Below are 20,227 nucleotides of genomic sequence, written 5' to 3'. Positions count from 1 at the left end.
GAATTTACTATATTGCTAAGTAAATAGGTCTCATCCCTTAGGGTAAGGAAGTTAGAAATTGGTAGGAGACTGTTCTTGTGAGGGCAGAACACAAGTTGAATGATGTATGGTGGGTTAATGTACACCATAGATGTTCTTCCTGACAGAGGTAAATAATATTCTTATTTTTTAACCAAATATAATGAATTAATGTAAGCAAAATATATATCTATGATGAGGTAGCAGTGGTTCTCAACAGGTTGTAGGGGCATTTGAACTCCAGGGGACATTTTTTGGCTGTCATGATTAGAGGGTTTTAATGGCATCTGGTGGCTAAGTGCTGGGGATGCTGCTAAATATCCTACAATACCCAGGATAGCCCTACACAACAAATCGTCATAGAGCCTAAAATGGCAATAGTGCTTCAGTTAAGAAACTCTTTTAGGATATTTTTTCCAACCTGCCACATACTTGTTATCTTAAGTATTTTTCAAAATTTCATTTAACTAACCTTTAAAAGAGGTGTAAATAGTTATAATAATTCCATGATTTTATTTTTGTGAAAACTGAAATGATTGGAAGTATATTTGTGTGTACTTGGAATAGTAAGGAATCGAGAATGAATACCAGGTTTCTGGCTTGCACAATGGAACAGGAGGATGTTGGTGACATTATCTGAGATAAGAGAAACAGATGTGTGGAAGAAGATTTTCAGTTCAGATTTTGCAGAATTTGTACAGACTTTGTACAATTTGAGGTGTCTGAGAGATATCAAGAGAAATTGTGAAGATCAGAACATAGGTGTTCAGACATAGCTTTAATTTGAAATCTGTTGATATATAAATATAATTTAACCCTGGGATTGGATGAAATCACCCAGTAAAGTGTACATCTTAAGAAGGAAAGGGTACCTTGTCACAGCTCTTAGGAACATCGACATTCACAATACAGGGGAAAATCCAGCAAGAGACTAAGAAGTAGCCAGAGAGATAATAAGTGATGCAGAAGTGTAGTCTCCCAAGCCAAGAGAAAGGAAATTCTTCCAGTTAGATGAGTCGTTATTTATACAGAGGCTGTTGTGACCTAGGTGGGCGGGAAGTGATTAGAAACCCAGTTACAGTGGGTTGAGAAATCCATGGTAAGTAAAAAATTTAGTTGTGTTGTTGGTTTATGTAAGTTTGGCTGTGAAGGAGGAAGAGGTAGAGGTGGACGTGGGATCTGGGGAGGATTTTTTGTGGTTTTGAAAAGATCAGAGAGAATTCCCCTTTGGTATTTTAAAGATAAATTCTAAAGATATCAAAGCATATGAAGTACAATTTGTTAATAAACAAGCTTTTAATGAGGATATATATATTTAAGATTTTGTTTATTTACTTGAGAGTGTGAGCGAGAGGGAGCACAAGCTGGGGAAGGGACAGAGAGAGAAGGAGGAGCAGACTCCTCACTGAACAAGGAGCCCGATATGGGACTCTATCCCAGGATCCTAGGATTATGACCTGATGCTTAACTGAGTAAACCATGCAGGTGCCCTAAATGAGTATATTTCTATATGACTTTTTTGCCTTCATGGTCATGGTGGATGATATTTTATAGTATGTATTTGCAAAAGATTTTATTTATTAGAGAGAGAGCAGGGGAGGAGCAGAAATAGAAGGATAAGCTGACTCTGTCTTGATCTCAGGACCCTAAGATCACGACCTGAGCTGAAATCAAGAGTTGGACGCTTAACTGACTGGGCCACCTAGGTGCCCCAATATTTTATAATACTTTATGTACATATGTATGTACCTATATAAACTCTATGCCCAATGTGGGGCTTGAACTCAACAATACTGAGATCAAGAATCACACGCTCTACCAACTGAGCCTGCCAGGTGCCTCATATTTTATTATATTTTAAATAGTTGATTAGATGCTGAGTGATTCAGCAAGTATGAAAATAGTTCTGTTAGTTATAATAGATATTGTATATGTTTGGCATTCAAATATTACTTTTCTTTTTCAGATCTTTCAAGAAATCGCTTTACAGAAATTCCTTCCGATGTCTGGTTATTTGCACCTCTTGAGACGCTAAATTTATATCATAATTGCATCAAAACCATTCCTGAAGCCATTAAAAACCTGCAGATGTTAACATACCTTAACATTAGGTAAGGAAACATTTTTGGGGGTAGATTTTGTTTTTTATTACAGTTCTAATCCTTTTTAGTAATAAAAGAATGTGTTTGGTTTGGCTGTGTAACCTATATTTATCTCAACAGTACCTTATTTGTATTTGTTATACCTTAACATTACTTTATAGGTGTTTGGTCTTGTTCTTGAGAGCAGTGCTTCTCATCCCAGCCTTTAATCTGCCCAGGAGTCACGTGGGGATTAAAACATCTGATTGCATAGCTCTGCAGTGGGGCCTGCATTTCTAACAAGCCCCTGGTAATGCCAGGCTTTATTTGGATCAGAAATATTTTACTGAAATCATAGCACCACTATGCAGATTTATTTATATGCATTTTCTGTTAAAGTGAAACATTATAAAGAAACAGTTCTTGAGCTATAGTGTTTACTCTTGTGAGTTCTTCTTGCTACTTTAAGGATGGATGGGTTGGGTTGGGAGTGTTGGAATTTTAGGAAGTAGATGAAGGTGTTAATACTTAATAGATGCTTACTGTGTGCCAGACAATGTTACAAATACCTTACCCATATTACCTCATCTCCTCTTCACAACAGCATTTTGAAAGAGGTACTATTTATTTATTTATTTATTTATTTAAAGATTTTACTTATTTGAGGGGTGCCTGGGTGGTTCAGTTGTTAAGCTTCTGCCTTCCGCTCAGGTCATGATCCCAGGGTCTTGTGATCGAGAGCCCCGCCCAGTGGGGAACCTGCTGCTTCTCCCTTTCCCTCTGCCTGCCCTCTGTCTGCTACTACTCCTGCTTATGCACTCTGCACTCTCTTTCTCTTTGTCAAATAAATAAAGTCTTTTCTTTTTTTTATTTAATTTTTTTTTAAAGATTTTATTTATTTATTTGACAGAGAGAGATCACAAGTAGGCAGAGAGGCAGGCAGAGAGAGAGAGAGAGGAGGAAGCAGGCTCCCTGCTGAGCAGAGAGCCCGATGCGGGACTCGATCCCGGGACCCCGAGATCATGACCTGAGCTGAAGGCAGCCCAACCCACTGAGCCACCCAGATGCCCAAGTCTTTTCTTTTTTTTAAAGGACCACTTTCTTGTTTTTTTGTTTTGTTTTGTTTTTCTTTAATTGTAAGTGTTCATTTCTTCCCTCTCCTTAACAAAGTTACAGTGTCTGAATTCCCATACCGGGAGGTGGTAAATATAATTAATGTATATAAATAATAATGGTCCTTTCTCACTGTGATACATTAATCCTTCTATTTGTCTCCCCCAGTGGTGTCACCTGGCAGTACATACTCTTTTTTAACTGAATCTTTATACCTTAAAATGAGTGAATTCCTTTCATAGATATTAGTCATTTGGGTTGCTCTTTTCTGTAATTCTGTAATCTGCTTGGCCTGGCTTGGGGAGAGGTTTTGAGGCAAGTGAGGTACTTTGAAGTGTTGTCTTTATTTTTGTTTCACTTTGTTCTCTTATGGAAAAAAGTGATTTGTCAAAAATTGAATTATATTCCTATACTAACAGAAATGTATGGTTATCTTAAAATAGTTCTACTAAAACTTTCTCTGATTCCTGTTTGGATCTTTATTTATGTATTTTTAAAAATACTTTACGTATTTATTTTTATGAGAGAGAGAGATAGCACACGTGCGCGTGCATACAAGAGAGTGGGGGGTGGGGTAGAGGGAGAAGCAGACTTCCCCCCGAGCAGGGATCCCAATGCTAGACTTGAATGCAGGACCCTGGGATCATGACTTGAGCAGAAGGCAGATGCTTAACCGACTGAGCCACCAGGAGCCCCATTTTGATCTTTAAAAATTGTCTCCTGGTATTTGTTTATAGTCACAAACGTTTTTGAACAAACTTTATTGAAATAACATTAGTCTTCATTTCGACTTCCTTTGTCTCTAAAACATGGCAAAAAAGTGAAAATTGATGACTTATTAGCTGTGTATAAAAAAATTCAATTTTGGAGAAAGGTGACTGCTAACTCAATGAACCTGCTTCTTAAAGTAAGAAAATAGGCCAATTTTTTAAAAAGTAAGCTCTAGGCCCATCCTGGTGCTTGAACTCATGACCCCTCAGATCAAAGGTCACATGTTCTACTGACTAACAGCCACGTGCCCCCCCAAATAGGCCAATTTTTAATCTCTTTTTGGTCTGAAGGAGATTAGAATAAATTTGTATGTGTCATTACTCTTCCCACTTTATTTTTTATTTTGTTTTTTATTTTGGTGAAAATATCTTGAGAAACTTCTAAGATGGTTTTTCAGCTCTCTCTTTCTGTATAATACTCCCTTGTGTGCTCTACATTGGCTACTTTTCCAAGGATCTTGTTTGATTCTGAAAGTGTCAAGAGTTGTAACAAGCACCTGACATTCTAGCAGCCTGGCCAGGATTGTGGTCTAGGGCCATTGTCTTTTCTTTTCTTTTTTTTTTTTTAAAAAGCTTGTGCCTTGTGATTAAAGCCAGTATAGTGTTTCTGAATGTCCTCAGGTCTTAATGTTCTTCCTTGGGGTAATACTAGGTTATTTTTTTGCTGTGTGTGTTACACAAAATGCTGGGTACAGGTCTATAAATGCCACTTTGAGGGGCATCTGGGCAGCTCAGTTGGTTAACCTTCTGCCTTCTGCTCAGGTCATGATCCCAGGGTCCTGGGATCGAGCCCCACATCAGGCTCCCTGCTCAGCAAGAAGCCTGATTCTCTCTCTCCCATTGCCTGTCACTCCCCTTGCTTGTGCTCTCTCTGTCAAATAAATAAATAAAATCTTTCTTTCTTTTTAAAGATTTTATTTATTTATTTGACAGAGACCACAAGTAGGCAGAGAGGCAGGCAGAGAGATAGGGGGAAGCAGGCTCCCCACTGAGCAGAGAGCCCAATGCAGGACTTGATCCCAGGACCCTGAGATCATGACCTGAGCCAAAGGCAGAGGCTTAACACAATGAGCCACCCAGGCACCCCAAATAAAATCTTAAAAAAAAAATAGCACTTTGAAAAGCAGGAAAAATAACTTATTTTTATGAATACTTAATAGTATGTAAATGTAATGGTATACTTTATATTTTTTGGTGGGACTATTATCTTAGTCTGTTTGGGCTGCTATTACAGAATACCATGTATTGGGTACCTTGCTCCCAAAACAATCTACACATTTAATGCAATCCCTATCAAAATACTCCCAGCATTTTTCACAGAGCTAGACCAAACAATCCTAAAATTTGTTCAGGACTACAAAAAATTCTAAATAGCTAAAGCAATCCTGAAAAAGAAAAGCAAAGCTAGAGGCATCATGATTCTAGACTTTAAGCTCTATTAAAAAACTTCATTCATCAAGACAGCATGGTATTGGCAGAAACACACATAGATCAATGGAAAAATAGAAAACCCAGAAATGGACCCACAGTTGTATGTTGAACTAATCTTCAACAAAGTGGGAAAGAACATCCAATGGAAAACAGTCTCTTCAACAAACAGTGTTGGGAAAACTGGACAGCAACATGCAGAATGAAACTGGGCCATTTTCTTATACCATACACAAAAATAAATTCAAAATGGATGAAAGACATGAGACAGGAAACTACCAAAATCCTAGAGGAGAACACAGGCAGAAACCTCTTTGACCTTAGCCATTGCAACTTCTTACTATGTATTGGGTGCCTTATAAACAACAGAAGCTTATTTTTCACGTTTCTGGAAGCTGAGACATCCAAGATCAAGTCACCAGCAGATTCGGTGTCTCATTGAGGACCTGCTTCCTGGTTGATAGGCAGCCATCTCCTAGCTGTCCTCACTTGGTAGAGGGAGCAAGGGAGCTCTCTGAGGTGTTTTTACACTTGATCTTAGCCAAAGGCCAAGAAGCGATCTTTGAGGTATTTTTTACAAGGGCACTAAACCTGTTCATGAAGGCTCCACCATTATGACCTAATCACCCCCCAAAGGCCCCACTTAAAAATATCATCACATTGGGATTAGTTTTCAACATTATAAATTTGTGGGGGACACAAATATTGAGTCTATAGCAGGGGTCATTTGGTCACTCTGTATTGGTGTATAAATTTGACCCACAGTAGGTTAAGGGTAAGGACCTCAGAGCCATATTGTCCAGATTAGAATCCTGGCTCTCTTATTTATAAGCAGTGTGACTTTGAGCAGTTTGCTTAATCTCTCTCTTTTTTTTTTTTCATTTTATTTTTTAAAATTTATTTTATTTTTATTTATTAACATATAATGTATTAGGCCCAGGGATACAGGTCTGTGAATCGTCAGGTTTACACATGTCACAGCACTCCCATAGCACGTACCCTCTCCAAAGTCCATAACCCAACCACCCTCTCCTTACCCCCTGTCCCCGGCAACCCTCAGTGCTTAATCTCTTTTTGACTGATTCTTCCTCTATAAAATGGACATCATGATATGCTCTGTTTTCCTAAAGTTGGTTGTTGTGACATTAGTGGAGTTAATTCATGTGAGGTGCTCTAAACATGGCTTGACACATAGTAAACAATACATGTTAGTTGTTTTTATATTTAAGTGTATCCATAGAGATAGGAATGTTTTATCAACTTGGAACTTAGGTAAAGGTGTTAGTGGGCTATTCTACTGTAAACCCATAAGAGAAGGGAGTGGGGGCACCTGGGTGGTTCAGTGGTTGGTGCCGGCCTTCGGCTCTGGTCATGATCCCACGGTCCTGGGATCTAAGCCCACATCAGGCTCCCTGCTTGGTGGGAAGTCTGTTTCTCCCTCTCCCACTCCCCCTGCTTGTGTTTCCTCTCTGTCTCTCTCTCTCTCTCTCTCTCTGTCAAATAAATAAATAAATAATCTTAAAAAAAAAAGAAAAAGAAAAAGAAAAGGGAGTGGATTAGGGTTTCACATGTCTTTGAAGATGTAGTTCTATTAAATTCTTTCATAGATTTGAACTTAGTGCATGCAAGCTTATCCTTAGAACCTTTCCTTTGTTAGAGGCCTGGAGGTATTGATTGCAGTGAAATGATACCAGAGAATAAGGTTCTGACATTTTCTAACTCAGAATGATTTTGCGTTTTGAGAACTGATGAGATAATATCATAGGTAACAACACAAGCTTTGCAAACTTTTGTGACTGGGCAAGTCCCTTAGCTAGTTTTATCCTTTGTTTTCTTATGTGGATAATAGAGATAATAGTACTGCCTGTCTTAAGGGGTTACTGTGAGTATTAAATGAGATAGTGCATTTAAGGATTTTACTGTGTTATAGAGTAAACGCTCATTAAATGATAGTCATTATCTGGTGAAAGCTTTTTCTCTTTTGAGGTGATTTGTTCACCTCAACATAATGTGGGAGATTTCAGACATATCTCATAATGAGACTTTCTTATTCTTTTCAGTCGAAATCTTTTATCAACATTGCCAAAATACCTATTTGATCTTCCCCTTAAAGTTTTGGTCATCAGTAATAATAAACTGGTATCCATTCCAGAAGAAATTGGGAAGTTAAAAGACTTAATGGAATTGGTGAGTAAAATAATTGCATCGACACATGCCTTTATATTTTGGAAGATTGCTCTTTATGGAATTTCAGTGTAATTTTTTTTTAAAAGAATTACTTTGTATACACTTATGTTTACCTTAGTAAAATTTTGAGATGCCATTGCTTATGTCTGATTTTAGCTCACAGCCACAATAAAAGCCTGATTATTTTTAGTCCCAGTGAGTCCAAAGGTTTGCTTGTAAGTGTTAGAAATGCTTTTCAAACCAATAAGCATTTGTCTATTCATTTTGGGGACAATAAAGGTCTTAGACCAGGAAAAGATATCTTTTTTAAAAGGTTTTACAGGGCTACTATGAAATCCTTAGAGAAGGGATAAAGCAAGAGAGTAAAAATGCCTGCACACAGTAGAATGAACAAAATAACTCTTCCTCTTCTATATTCTCATGTGATTTTATAACACTTTGGGAACCAAGATAAATGAAGAGATGCCATTATATACAATTAATTGTAGAGATATAGGAATAATTTAATTACCTTGAACAGAACATTTAAGGTATTAAAGGATATTGAACTTTGAGAGAAACATATTCTCAAAGCATTGACCTTTTCTCATCTTTCTGTTACTTCTGTAGGGGGACTAGGACAGGTCATCCCAAGATGGGCTACTTTGGCGTGATTATTTTGAGTTGAATGCAATCAAACCAACAGATTTAGGAAAAGCTCTTTACCCCCCCAACCCCCCCCCACCCCGCCGCGGGGTGGGGGGGGTGTTGGTGGTGGTGGAGCACAACTGCCTAAATTTACATTGAAAAGGAGAGCCTGTACTAGGAAAGGCCCTGTTAACGGAGATTCCTCTTTACCTATTGAACTTTACCTAAATTATTTGAATAACTGAGCACTGGTTTATTTTCCAAACATCACCTCTTTCCTTCCAGCTGTTAATGGTCTTCCTCCCTTTTGTTTTCCCAGATTCCTACCCCTCTCCTTAGCTCGGGACGTCACATAAGCCCCTTGTTGCCTGTCTTTGGAATTTCATGTTTGTATGGATTCTCCGTACTCTGTGCTTTGTATGGATTCTCTGTTTAAAAATTTTTGGCTCCTGCTCACATATCTCTTGAGTAAAAGCCTAAGTTATACCCCTCCTTAGCTTAGCTCCCCCCACCCCCAACTTCCTTCTGGTTACACTGGATTTCTTGCTGTTCTTTAGTACATATCAGGCATATTTTGCCTAAGAGTCCTTTAATATTTATTGTTCCTTATATTCCTTTCTTATATATTGGCATGGCTCATACTCTTAGCTCTGACAATACTGCTCAAATCACAGCTTCTTCATGAGACAATCTGAATTGCTAATATCCCTCCTCATTACTGTTTGCTCTGCCATTTTCCTTTACCCTTTTTTTTTCACAGCTTTTATCAACTGTCATATTATATAATCTACTCTCCTTGCTAGAATGTAATAAGCTCCATAAAGAGCTATGAGGGCAGGAATTTTTGTTGGCTTTACTTCAAATTGTGTCCCTAGCACTTACAATTGGGCCTAGCAAATAGTTGGTATTGGATAAATGTTTGTCATTGAATGAAGATGCCTTAGATATAGTTTGAAAGAAGTATGTAGGATACATTTTTTCTAATCATCTTAGCTCTATTGGGTTTTTCCTTACACGGATTTAATATTCTTCTGAATTTACCCTCCTGCCTTTTTTATTTTTGATAGAACTGAATATATGTGCCACTCTTCTCCCTCCAAGCTAATATCTATTCCAGTGAAAGTTGGAAATTGGGGGCAGTTCAGTAGCATGTGAATTTCATTTGCAGTGTGTCTGGAGTGACTGCTGTGTGAGATCTTTTTGCAGATTTTTCTTATAGAGGAGGAAGAGGAGAGCACAGTTAAGCTGTCTTTTAATATGGAAAAGTGGTATCCTTTATCTTTAAATCAGGATTTGCATTTTAATTTAACTTTGAGACACTTTTCATTCAGATCTCCTAGAAAGTCTTTGGGTTATGATGTGGGCCAAAGAATTTTGAGCTTGTAACCCCTCATGTTTTGAATCCTTTTGAGAAGGAGGTTTAAATTGATTCTGACCATAGTTTTTGGTTCTCAAGCTCATGTTTGTAAGTCCTTGAGTCTCTCAGCTTTTGCCTAACAGAGTAACTCAAAACTACTATAATTGACAGATTATCTCAGTGATTGATGGTTGTTTTTGATTTTACCTCTGAATGAAGAGCACTTGGATGACCCTTATAGTTCTAGTTTTGATTGGCAAGAGTGGTCTTTAGTTGAGATTTTCAAAAGGCTGAATTATGTAGTACTCAGTTATAATTTCACAGTATTGCACAGAAAAATTTGATAACTGTGCTAAATTGACTTCATGATGTAATATAAATAGAAATCTGCCAGATAATCCATTTTTAGAGAAACAACATTTCAGGTAACTTGCTACCTCCATTAGCCATGTGCTTTACTTTTAAAATGGAAATAGGTATTTCTCAGTTAGTTTGTTATAATTTTATTTTTTTATTTTCCTTAGGATATCAGCTGCAATGAGATTCAGGTCCTTCCCCAACAAATGGGGAAATTACATTCGCTTAGAGAGCTAAATATAAGAAGAAATAATCTTCATGTGTTGCCAGATGGTAAGATGCTCATTATTTTTACTGAAATGAATAAGAGAGTAACTGTGTCAAATTTAATTTAATTATCTTTCATTTCTGAACAGAATTAGGAGATCTTCCCTTAGTCAAGCTGGATTTCTCTTGTAATAAAGTGACCGAAATCCCAGTTTGTTACAGGAAGCTGCATCATTTACAAGTAATGATTTTGGATAACAATCCATTGCAAGTACCACCAGCGCAGGTTTGTAAGAAAAAAAATACTTGTTTCTTCTCTTTTTATTCATAATTATTCATCAAATTGATAAATCAAAAAGCATCAGAATTAGAAGTCAGTTTATTGTTGAGGCCTTATTATTTAAGGGAGCTTTTCTGATAAGTGACTCTTGCACTTTGGTAGGAGTTTTAGCTTCGCTTCTATAGAAGAAGGTTTTGAAAACCCAGATCCGGGGCGCCTGGGTGGTTCAGTGATTTAAAGCCTCTGGGATCAAGCCCTGCATTGGGCTCTCTGCTCAGCAGGGAGCCTGCTTCCTCCTCTCTCTCTGCCAGCCTCTCTGCCTACTTGTAATCTCTGTCAAATAAATAAATAAAATCTTAAAAAAAAAAAGTTTAAAAAAAAAAAGAGAAAGAAAACCCAGATCCATAATTCTGTCAGTATTCTTTTAAAAACAGACTGTGTAGTCTCTCTACCTCTGCCCAACTCAGGTATATGTTTACTTGACATTTGTTGTACAATTGATTATAACGCATACTAAGCACTCATAAATGGAATCCTAACAGAAAGAAGATATGAGTGGAAAAGTATTAATTCAGCCTTTGAGTTGGAGGATTAAATCCATGTGAAGTCTACTAAAATGATAGTAGAAGAATATACTAAACTACAAACCCATAAGGCCAAGGAATGAGAGAGAAGAGGGCTGCAGGGGAGAGATGGCAACAGAATTTTGGAAAATGGAAGACAGATGAAATAGCAGAAATTAGGGTCTTACACTCCCACAAGAGAATCTGGCCAAGGAAGCACATGACAGTGAAATGCCAACCCCTTCTCTACTTCCAAGCTATGTTTCCTCAGTCAGGGTTTGCATCCAGAAGAAGGGTTGCCTTTTTCTTTCTACAAAGGTACATTCCACTCATTCCAAAGGAGTTGCTTTCTCTAATTCAAATAAAGGCTGGCTGGGGTGCTGGTAGTAGCTGGCTGAGCAGGACAGGGAAAACTGAAGCTTGGATCCGCTATGGGAGAAGGCAAGAAGAGGAAGGTTGATTCATTTGTTAACCTGGGAATGGCTTGCATGTTGGAGGAAAACATATAACTGAATAGAAAGAAGAAAGACTGAAAATATGAAGGTCTGTGGAATGTCTAAGGCAGTGCTATCCAGCAGAACTTCCTGAGTTATAGGAATGTTCTATAATTTGTGCAGTCTGATACCATTGGTTCTTGCCACATGTGGCTTTTGAGTACTTGAAATATGGCTTATGCGACTAAGGAACCAAAATTTAAATGTACTCTTATTTTGATTAATTTAAAATTAAGTAGCTTTGGGGCGCCTGAGTGGCTCAGTGGGTTAAACCTCTGCCTTCGGTTCAGGTCATGATCTCAGGGTCCTAGGATTGAGCCCTGCATGGGGCTCTCTGCTCAGCAGGGATCCTGTTTCCCCCTTTCACTCTGCCTGCCTCTCTGCCTACTTGTGATCTCTCTCTGTCAAATAAATAAAATCTTTTAAAAATAAAATAAAATTAAGTAGGTTCACATGACTAGTGGCTACCATATTGGACACGACAAGTCTAAGATTTACATCCTCAGATTGTTGCCCTTAGCTCTGCAGTGACGTAACTAGCCCTCACTTGCCTTAGCAGAGGCCTGGGTTTATTTGGCAGTAGAATAGTCAGGTAGAGTCTCTCAAATTCTCTCCCTTGGTTCAGCAGCCAAAGCACTATTGCTTCTTGCCTCAGCAGATTATTTTATTGGTCATAATACGGTAAATACTACATTTTGATTTAATGAGAAACTGCGACATAGTTAAAATAATAGCAAAGATACATCTAGTGCTTACTGTGTTTCAGGCGCCATTGAAATGCTTTACATGTATTAATTTAATTCTTACAGTAACCCTATAAAAGGTACTATCATTATTCCTCATTTTTAAATTTTTTTTAAAAGATTTTATTTATTTGACAGAGATCACAAGTAGGTAGAGAGGCAGGCAGAGAGAGAGAGAGAGAGAGAGAGAGAGGAGGAAGCAGGCTCTCCACTGAGCAGTGAGCCCGTTGCGGGGATCGATCCCAGGACCCTGAGATCATGACCTGAGCCAAAGGCAGAGGCTTAACCCAATGAGCCACCCAGGCGCCCCATTCCTCATTTTATATATGAGGAAACAGGCATCAAAGTTAAGGGACTTATTTAGTGCCACATAGCTAGCATGTGGTACGGCTGGTTTCAAACCAAGGCAGTCTGATTCAAGTCCATGCTCTAACAACTATGCTATGCTTCTGAAGGAGGAAGCAAGTTGATAGGGATTGAAGATGGGATGATGGTATGGTGTTGATGATACGTGATTAGTGGTGGTAGTAGTAATGTAAGAAATCCAAGTCTTCATTTTCCTTAGACCTCAATAAATAAGATCCATAACTAAATTAAACAGTAGAACCATGTTACTGGTACATATAAAGGTAAGTATCAGGAAACCAACTAAAAGTCGATGTGTGGGGACTAGGTCTTGGAGATTGAAAGGGGTGGATTAATTTTTTGTTACCAGTTTTAGAATTCTCTTTGATTTTAAAACTGTGTACATGAATTACTACAATAAGAAATTTATGAAAGGGGGCACCTGAGTGGCTCAGTCGGTTAAGAATGTGACTTCAGCTCAGGTCATATCTCAGGGTCCTGGGATTGAGCTGGGCATAAGGTTCCCTGCTCAGTTAGGAGTCTGCTTGTCCCTTTCCCCTTCCCCCTGCTTTTGCGCACACTCTCTCTCTCTTTCTCAAATAAATTTTTTAAAAATTGACAAAAGAAAAGAATTCACCAGTATTTAATTTGACAATGAGTGATGATTATTTTTTGGTTTATACAGATAATGGGATATATTTTAATTCGTAATATATTTATAGTCTAATAGCTCAGAAGTTTTTCCTTTTAAATGAAATTTTTCAGTGGTCAGGTCAGATTTGGTATCTATTACAATTATCTAAGAAACATTCTTCCTTTATACCAGGAATGATAATTACCTTTAAATTTACTTTTAAGACTGTTTTGTTTCTTACTGTTTTCTTTTCTTTTTTTTCTTAAATTTTTTTTATTTGACAGAGAGATGTAATGAGAGAGGGAACACAAGCAGGGGGAGTGGGAGAAGGAGAAGCAGGCCTCCCGCTGAGCAGGGAGCCCAATGCGGGACTCCATCCCAGGACCCTGGGATCATGATGGAAGCCGAAGGCAGACATCTAATGACTGAGCCACCCAGGCGCCCCTCTTACTGTTTTCTTTGTTGATTATTTTTGCATATATTTGTAGGTTATGTAGGCCCATAAAACTAAACATTTTTGATTATAGTTTTCTTTTTTTTTAAGATTTTATTTATTTGACAGAGGGAGAGTTAGAGAGGGAGCACAAGCATGGGGAGTGAGAGAGGGAGAAGCAGGCTTCCTGAGTGGGGAGTCTGATGTGGGGCTTGATCCTAGGGCCCTAGTATCATGACCAGAGCCAAAGGCAGATGCTTAACAGCTGAGCCACCCAGGTGCCCCACCTTCCAGTGTTTAGACCAAACAACTTAGTGGTTCTGAAAGATTACTTTTTTTTTAAGATTTTTTTTTTTTAATTTACTTGAGAGAGAGCTCGAGAGAGAGCAAGGGCAGGGGAAGGGGCAGAGGGAGATGGAGAAGCCGACTCGCCACTGAACAGGGAGCCTGAGGATGCCCAAGATGCCAAGGATCCCCGGCTCTAGGCCCTATCCACAACCCGATGATCCAGGACCCTGGGGTCTGACTGAGCCACCCAGGTCCCCCTGATAAGACTACTTTAAGGAATTACATGGGTTATTTTTTTTTTCTTGTTCTTATCAGTGCAATGAATTTATTTCTTCTCACTTTTTTCTAATAAAAGATACTTTTATGAGTTATAGATTTTATATTATTTGGTGGTTTGTATATTGTACTTCTAACAAGAAAACATTAGTGATACACAGAAAAATTAGCTTATTTTTTTCTGGTAAGAATAGAAACAGTGAAAGAATTTTAGTTGGTATCATTGTCAAATGTTTTCATTAAGTGTCAGCTGTAGAAATTATTCAAATATGTGAAGTGTCTATTATGATTGTGATGTCTCAGCATAATTTCAGGTTATTAAAATATATAAATAAGTTGGTAGGTAAAACTTATATTTGTACCTATATAATTAAATCTACTTTCTCAATTATTTGACAGATATGTTTAAAGGGTAAAGTTCACATATTTAAATACTTAAATATCCAAGCATGTTGCAGAATGGATAAGAAACCAGATTCTCTGGATCTTCCATCATTAAGTAAAAGAATGCCCTCCCAGCCTCTCACAGACAGGTAATGTAAAATTCTTACAATCTCTTTTCATGGTCAGTGTCTTCTCTGTATGTAAAAGATATTTATTAACCTTGAGTGCACCGAATATATTTAGGTTCATTGGCCCAGTGTTAAAATCAATAATTAACTGATGTGAAATCTCACCATCATAGAATGAACCTCTGTGATACTAGAATAAATTTGGTATTTTCTCAAAATATTAATTAATACTAATATTTTAGTAGTAAAATATAAATGTTTGACATTATAGTACAGAAACACTAATTTCTCAGGACTCGACAACTGTTAATTTTACTACTATTATCACTTTATTGTACCAAACAGTATTGTAATAACTAGCAGAATTTGACTTTGAACTGCGGTTAGTGGAAGAGCAAGACATTTTGGGGTACCTTTCTTCTTCATATTCTTTATTCTTTATGTCTAGATCAAAGGTGATTTATCATTGATATGATATGAAAATTTCCCCCTGAGATTTTGAAATGGTAGATTTGATTATCTGTTTTTAATTACCTTTTGGGGATGTAGGTTGTTCTGAAAGATTTCATGGAAACATAATTCCGTCCATTAGTATGGAAAATAATTTGGAATGGGGTGAGACTACAGGAAGGAAGAATGTACTCTTCCCTAAAATGTTTAAAGACTTGTCATTTTATATGTGCCAAAATTTAGACTAATTGGAATGACATTATTTTAAGTACTGTTCTTGATTTCCTAAATAGGACATTTTCTTGAATGTTTCTGTTGTCTAAGTAGAATTAAATATCTAAACATTATATTTAATTCCTAAAGATTAATTTGTTTAATATTGTGAATGATAATAGGTTAAACAATTCTACAGAAACTAGACTTTAGTTGTAGTCTAATCTATTAGTTTGCTTTATATTTATTTAAAGATGAATTTACTTCAGTAATGGCATTCATTGTACTAGTCATTTATTTATTTTACAAATAACAGTTGGGGAAAAAAAACCACCAGTATCAGACAATTGCCTACTGGTAGCTTCAGGGTATGTTTTGTTAAATGATATACACCTTGGTGTTGGCCCTCATGGAGTCCACAGTATAGTGGAGGAATCAGTCAGCAAAGCAAATAAATCAAATAGTCATACACACTTAAATTTCAAACTGTGTCAAGTACTGTGAAGGAAAGGAACATGTTTCAGGAGGGTGGTCAGGGAATGTCGCTTTGGGAAGGTGAGGTTTTAAGTCAAGACCTGAAAGGAGAAAAGCTAGCTGTGTAAAGATGAAGGAGAAGAGCATTTCAGGCAAAAGAATGACAGGTGCTAAGGCCTTAAGTTAGGAAGAAACTTCGTGTGTTAAAGAAACTCAAAGGCCAGCATGATTGGAGCAGAATGGCTGAAGGGTACGGATATACAAGTTGATTTTGGAGAAATAGTCAGGGCTCAAGTCACGTGGGTGCTCTGGAACTGTGGTAAGGAGTTTGAATTTTACTTGTAGTACAACAGTAAGTCGGTGGACAGTTATAGGCAGGGGAATGATCCGATTTATGTTTTCAAAAGGAGGTATTTTGGCTCTTGTAAGGAGAATAGATTGGAAATAAGCAAAAGCAGAAGCACAGGGTCTAGTTGAGTTTTGAAGTACTTCCAAGAGATCAAGGGGTCTTAAACTGGGTGACTGTAGTAGTGATGAAAAGGAGTAGACAGGACTGAGACATATTTTGGAGATGGTCTCTAGCAATGATATCCAATAGAAATGTAATATAAGCTACATATGTAGTTTTGCATTTTCTTATAATCCATTGAAAAAAGTGAAAATGAAGCAGATGAAATTAATTTGAATAGTATGTTATTTAGGGATGCCTGGGTGGCTCAGTCAGTTAAGCATTTGCCTTCAGCTCATTTCATGATTCTAAGGTCCTGGGATTGAGTCCCACATCCCGCATGGGGCTCCGTGCTTAGTTGGGAGCCTGCTTCTCCTTCTCTCTCTGCCTGCTGCTCCCCCTGCTTGTGCTCTCTCTCTGACAAATAAATAAATAAGATTCTTAAAAAAGTAATGTTATTTAACCCAGTATGTCCAAAATATCATTACAACTTATATTTCTTATAAAATGTTAGTAAGGTACTTCATGTTCTTTTTTTTTCTATTACATCATCTAAATCTGATGTGTATTTTTTGTTTATAGCGCATTTCAATTTAGACTAGCCACATTTCAAGTGCTCAGCAACTATATATGTTGGCTAGTGGCTACTATATAGAATAGTGCAGGTTAATAGAGCCTTCCATACCTTGACTATTTTGTAAATTTCTTATTCTACATAGATAAGCATTATAGTAGTTAAGCATATCAACTTTTGGAGTTAGACATAAACGCCCATGAAGTCCTTCTCCAGCTCTTAGTAACTTTATGTCCTTGTGTCATAATGTCTTTAGTCCTTAGTTTTCTTATATGTAAAAGGGAAAATAATCATATGGATGCTGCCAGGATTAAATTAAATAATGTCTATAGAGTACATAACACAATGCCTTACCAAAACAATTCCTCAACAAATAGCTTATTACTATCATTGTCAACTATTAAAAATACACATATATTTTAGTATAGTACATGGATATATTATTGTGCAGTGGCGTCAGATGGATTTTGCTTCTAATCATGGTTTAACCTCTTAAATCCACTGTAGACTGTGTAAATTATTTAATCTTTCTGAGCCTGTTTATTTAAAGTGTTAACAATACCCACTTCATAAGCTTGTTGTGAGAATTAAATGTGTGTGTGGCAACTAGTTCAAGAAATGATATTCAGTAAATGTTACATTTTTTCAGGGCACCTAGGTGGCTCAGTCAGTTGAGCATCTGCCTTTGTCTCAGGTCATGATCCCAGAGTCCTGGGATGAGCCCTGCATTGGGCTCCCTGATCAGCAGGAAGCCTGCTTCTCCATTTCCCCCCATTAACGTTAAGCTTCATTATCCTCACTTGTAAAAAGAAATAATGCATAAATTGTAGAGTGTAAGGATTATAAATAAGATATGATGTGTACCTGGCACATTAGCTAATACAGTGTGGACACTCAATAAATGCTAGCAAGTAATGCCTCTCTTTATCCTTCAAGACTAAGCTCAAATGCCACATTCTTGGGTGAGGCCTTTCCTAAACTTAACAAGAATTGATTCTCTTTTCTCATAGTACTTTATATTTGTCTTTATCTTAGTCTTCAAAATATATATACATACTTCCTCTCTGGGCTGAGAACCCTTTGAGGTCAAACATTTTTTAATTCATCTCATTTCATTTCAAGCATTCAGCATAGTGCCTGACACTTACTTGGTAGTTGCTTACCTGAGTTTATCGATACACTCCTGGAATGTGCACATATCAGTATTTGGGGAAGAAATATAGCATAGTGATTAAGATCAGGGACTTCAGTGTTAGATTCTTGGGATCAAATTTAAACTGCCATTCGTAATTTGCGGGTCACTTGTTCAATCTGTCCTGGCCTGTTTCCTCACCTGCAAAAAGAAAACACTAATGCGCTAGAATTTAAACCAGGCATATATGAGGTATCACCTTTAAAGCACTTAGCCTAATTCCTGGCACATAAAAAATGGTCTGTATAGAGTGTATGCAAGTTTCCATGTATGTAAATTGCAAAGTAAAGTGAAAAATACTTTGCAGCCTGGGTGGCATACTGTTGTGTAATTCAGAAATTTGCAAGGATAGCTCTATCCTCATACCAAAACAATTGCTTATTCAGTTCTTTGCTGACTTTCTTTTCTCTCTCTCTCTCTTTTTTTTTTTTTGCATTTTTCTCTTAATTTTCAGATAGGCGTTATTTATAAAGCTAAAGCTTATTTTTAGAGATAATGAAGAAACTATGAATTGTAGTTAAAAAATATTTCAATGTTCTATGGTGAAATGTGTAAAAACAGAAAAATAGAAAGCTCTTTCATTAAGGTTATTTTCTAGCAGGACTCTCTGCTTTTCTGATTCTCTCAGGAGAAGTAATAGTTATTGTTAACAGTTGACACTTTACAGATTTTATTTATTTATTTATTTATTTAGGAGAGAGAGGGCATGTGCATGCTGGATGGGGGAAGGAGCAGAGGTGGGGGGGGAGGGAGGGGAAAGGAATCTCAAGCAGACTCCCCGCTGAGCGTGGAACCTGATGCAGGGCTGGATCCCACAAGCCTGAGATCCTGACCTGAGCTAAAACCAAGAGTCAGACACTTAACTGACTGAGACACCCATATGCCCCAACAATTGACACTTTACAACAGAGCACATGCAGGGAAAATACTACATGAGGTATAGAAGTGAAATATTTTATAGGAAGATTTCTGATATTTTCCCTTAAGGATCTTAGACATCAAGAGAGTATATTTTATATTACCTAGGGAAATTTTAGGTCAAGTCTGTATTTATTTAAGAAGAAAACCCTAACTGCCCTTAGAATTTCTATTTCCATAGTATGGAAGACTTTTATCCAAATAAAAATCATGGCCCTGACTCTGGAATTGGAAGTGATAATGGAGAGAAACGATTATCTACAACGGAAGTGAGTCTTTTCTATTGCTGATCTATTTTATTTTAAAAATTTGTTAGAGTTTTAAAATATGTAGACACTTGTACATACTTGATTTAATTTGCTTAAAAAATATCATTATTAAATTTTATGACTTCAGATGAAAAAAGAACATGTACATTTTTAGAAGCAGAGCAGTAAATCTTACCATAATATTTTTTGGTTTGAGAACTGGAGATATAAAGCAGATATTCTATTATGTGGAATTAAGACAACTTAATCCTCTTCTATGTTTAAAATGCCCCATTTGTACTTTGTGCTTATGCCTTTCAGCCATCAGATGATGACACAATAAGCCTTCACTCTCAAGTCTCAGAATCCAATAGAGAGCAGACATCAAGAAATGACAGTCACTCAATAGGAAGTAAACCTGATTCTCAGAAAGGTAATTCATATGGTACCTGCTAATTTTAGTTCATGTATATTGCTCTTATTAAAAAAGCATTTTGAAAAATTTTAGAATCTTCAGCCAGTTCTTTTATTGAAAAAATAGACTATTACTCTAAATAATACAGTATGAAAGCACACTGTTTACTTATATTTTCTAACAAATATTAATCTGTAATTAGACCAAGAGGTGTATGATTTTATTGACCCCAACACAGAAGATATAGCAGTTCCTGAACAAGGAGATGCACATATTGGATCATATGTCTCTTTCCTTAAGGTAAAGAAAACTTTGAACAAATAAATACTAATAGCATACTTTCCTTGATCTCGTGAAAGTATACCACATAGATTTAAAATTATAACTTTCTTTTATATAAGGGGAAAGAAAAAGGTCCTGAGAAATCTCAGAAAAATGAAGAATTGGGAGATGAAAAAAGGTAAGCATATAGGAATTCTCAAATTGAAATGTTACTTATACATGAAATATTTGTTAGGTATTCCTACTTCAGAGTACTTTGAAAAAATTTAATCATTGGTTCATTTACCTGTTAATTTTCAT

The 20,227-nt window shown here is 36.9% G+C and overlaps 1 protein-coding gene across 6 annotated transcripts in view; it reads left to right on the top strand.

Annotated features, from left to right (window-relative positions):
• Positions 1–20,227, top strand: part of LRCH2 (leucine rich repeats and calponin homology domain containing 2) — a 105,533-nt gene that overhangs the window by 31,165 nt on the left and 54,141 nt on the right. For all 6 annotated transcript variants that reach the window (XM_032331233.1, XM_032331232.1, XM_032331235.1 and 3 more), the window contains exons 2-10: positions 1,985–2,129; positions 7,471–7,597; positions 10,106–10,211; positions 10,295–10,431; positions 14,601–14,734; positions 19,164–19,251; positions 19,552–19,663; positions 19,848–19,945; positions 20,047–20,105. In XM_032331233.1, coding sequence (XP_032187124.1) covers positions 1,985–2,129; positions 7,471–7,597; positions 10,106–10,211; positions 10,295–10,431; positions 14,601–14,734; positions 19,164–19,251; positions 19,552–19,663; positions 19,848–19,945; positions 20,047–20,105 — 1,006 coding nt within the window. The remainder of the gene's footprint in view (positions 1–1,984; positions 2,130–7,470; positions 7,598–10,105; positions 10,212–10,294; positions 10,432–14,600; positions 14,735–19,163; positions 19,252–19,551; positions 19,664–19,847; positions 19,946–20,046; positions 20,106–20,227) is intronic.

This window comes from Mustela erminea, chromosome X (genome assembly GCF_009829155.1).
Source record: "Mustela erminea isolate mMusErm1 chromosome X, mMusErm1.Pri, whole genome shotgun sequence".
Taxonomy (NCBI): domain Eukaryota; kingdom Metazoa; phylum Chordata; class Mammalia; order Carnivora; family Mustelidae; genus Mustela; species Mustela erminea.
This window is presented reverse-complemented; position numbering and strand designations above follow the sequence as displayed.